This window comes from Orycteropus afer, unplaced genomic scaffold, assembly GCF_000298275.1.
Source record: "Orycteropus afer afer isolate SDZICR_OR568_19922 unplaced genomic scaffold, OryAfe1.0 scaffold00538, whole genome shotgun sequence".
NCBI classification, from domain to species: Eukaryota; Metazoa; Chordata; class Mammalia; order Tubulidentata; family Orycteropodidae; genus Orycteropus; species Orycteropus afer.
The window spans coordinates 1,492,337-1,494,701 of record NW_006922125.1 but is presented as its reverse complement, the minus strand read 5'-3'; the positions used below and the strand labels follow the sequence as shown (position 1 = coordinate 1,494,701).

The window sequence follows — 2,365 nt, the reverse complement described above, 5'->3', positions numbered from 1 at the left end:
AGGATATTCATGTGGCTAGCTAATACATGAAGAGATGCTCACAATCACTGGCCATCAGAGAGATGCAAATCATAACAATAATGAGCTACTGTCTCACCCCAGCAATGATGGTAAGGTTCAACAAGACAGAAAATAACAAATGCTGGAGGGGATGTGAAGAGACTGGGACTCTCATACACTGCTGGTGGGACTGTGAAGTGATATAATCACTGTGGAAAGCAGTATGTTGATTTCTTAGAAAGCTGTAATTGGAGATACCATTTGACCCAGCAATCCCATTACTAGGTATATATCCTAGAGAGGTGAGAATGAGGACAGGAAGAGATATACGCACACTCATGTTCACCACAGCACTATTTACAATAGCAAAAAGATGGAAATAACTTACGTGCCCATCAATGGAAGAGTGGATGACCAAACTATGGTACATAAACACAAAGGAATGGTATGCAGCAGTGAAGAATAATGTACAGTTTGCAAAACATCGCATAACATGGATGAACTTGAAGGACATAATGCTGAGTGAAATAAGTCAATCACAGAACAAATATAGTATTTAGTTTGTTATGATGGAGGGTCAAGGAACGGTTTATATATGGAAGGAAACTTTCTTTATTGGTTGCCAGGGGCAGGAGGGGAGAGGAGGGAACACTGCAAAAAAAAAAGCATTGACCCACGGCACTTCGGTTTTGTGTATTTCACTGTACATAAATTTTATTTCAATAAAATGCATTTAATAAAAAAGAAAGAAAAATAAAATGCATCCTGAAGGAATAAAGTAAACACCTACTAAAATGAGATACAAATGAAATAATGTGGGCTCTGAAGGCTTTCCCTAAAAGAGAGTACATGGCAGGTGCTCAAATAACATAAAGTGAATCAATGTAAGAAAGGGAATTCCAACTGTAGCATCATAACCAAAATATCCCTTAGTCTCTCATTTCACTGAATGAATGCAAAGATGGATGGCTTGAAGATGAATGGATGGATGAAAGGAAGTACAGATAAATGAGAGAGACACTCCAACCCAATAATGTTCTTAACATTATTGCTAGCGGGGACGTGAAGAGATTGGTACTCTCACACACCGCTGGTGGGACTGTACAACCAGTCTTTCAAAAGTAATTGCTTCGAAGAAGATACCACTCATGTAGTTATATGTATTTACTCGATAATATTGAAAACATTGTTATATTTGAAAATAACTCATTTTTAAAAAGAACTGTAAGAAAACAAATTCCTACAGAAAAACAAATTTCCCTAACAAACCTTTCCTAATTTCATTAGTTTGTTCTTACAATTTTTGTCCCAGTAATTTCATGAGTTACTATGGTGGAAGACAGTACTGAGTGATATACTAGAAGTTTCCTATTGCTAAATCATTTAAGCTCCCTGATAAGACAAACTGATTTCTAATATCACAGCTTCCTCAAAATTTGGATAGGCAATTTACACATTTAACTCACCTCATCATATGATTTACAAAAGATTTGCTACAGTTAGTGTTGTATTTGCAAAAATTACAGTGGACATATGTAGAAAAGTGGCTTGCAAAATCTTTTATTTTGGAACGACACTCAATGCACTTGTGAAGTCCCCGACGAAACCTTAGGGAGACAGAAAATGATAATATATTTTAAAAGAAAAAAGAGTAAGTAAGAGAAAAAAGCCTTATTAACATTTTGTTAACTGAAGCCAAGATATTTAAATTAATTTCTTTAAATAATTTAACATTTGCTTTGGAACAAGAAGCTAGAACAGGAAAAAAAAAAAAAAAAGGATCAAATTAACCAATTCAAGTATCACAAAATATAAGTGCAGTATAAGATATAAGGTTAATGTAATAGATGAAAAGTATAGAATAAACATCTTTTTATTATCTGCTTGGCCTTTATGCCAGTCAAGTGACATCATTAATGGAGTTCTGTGACACGGCAAATTTATATTAAAATAAAATTTTAATATTTTACGATTAGATTAGTATTGTTTATTAGGAGTAAAAGATACTACCTTAGGTTCTTCAAAGCTGTGCTGATTTTATTTTTTCTGTTGCGCTGTTTCTTCTGTGTGTAAGACGGCTGTGGTTTGCATTTAGCTATAAATCCACGTGCCTTACTTGCTTTAGGTTTACTTGTAGTGGATGTAGTTGCACGAGGTTTACTTGTCTTAGATTTACTTGCATTAGATTTTGTGGTATTTCTAGCAGTTTTAGTATTAGAATTTGGAGGTAAGACCTGAAGAGAAGTGCTTGGAGTACTACTGGAAAGACTAGCTGATGGTTTTGATTGAAGAGGTCCAACCGAAGCTCGAATAGTAACCTATAAAAATGAAGGTAATGTATTATTTTAGAAAATTAATCATCACA

At 34.4% G+C, this 2,365-nt stretch overlaps 1 protein-coding gene across 1 annotated transcript in view; it reads right to left on the bottom strand.

Annotated features, from left to right (window-relative positions):
• Positions 1–2,365, bottom strand: part of ZNF280C (zinc finger protein 280C) — a 66,956-nt gene that overhangs the window by 15,637 nt on the left and 48,954 nt on the right. Inside the window, exons 13-14 of the mRNA XM_007955758.2 lie at positions 2,011–2,318; positions 1,467–1,607 (exon numbers count right to left, since the gene is read on the bottom strand). Of these exons, the coding sequence (XP_007953949.2) occupies positions 1,467–1,607; positions 2,011–2,318 (449 nt within the window). The remainder of the gene's footprint in view (positions 1–1,466; positions 1,608–2,010; positions 2,319–2,365) is intronic.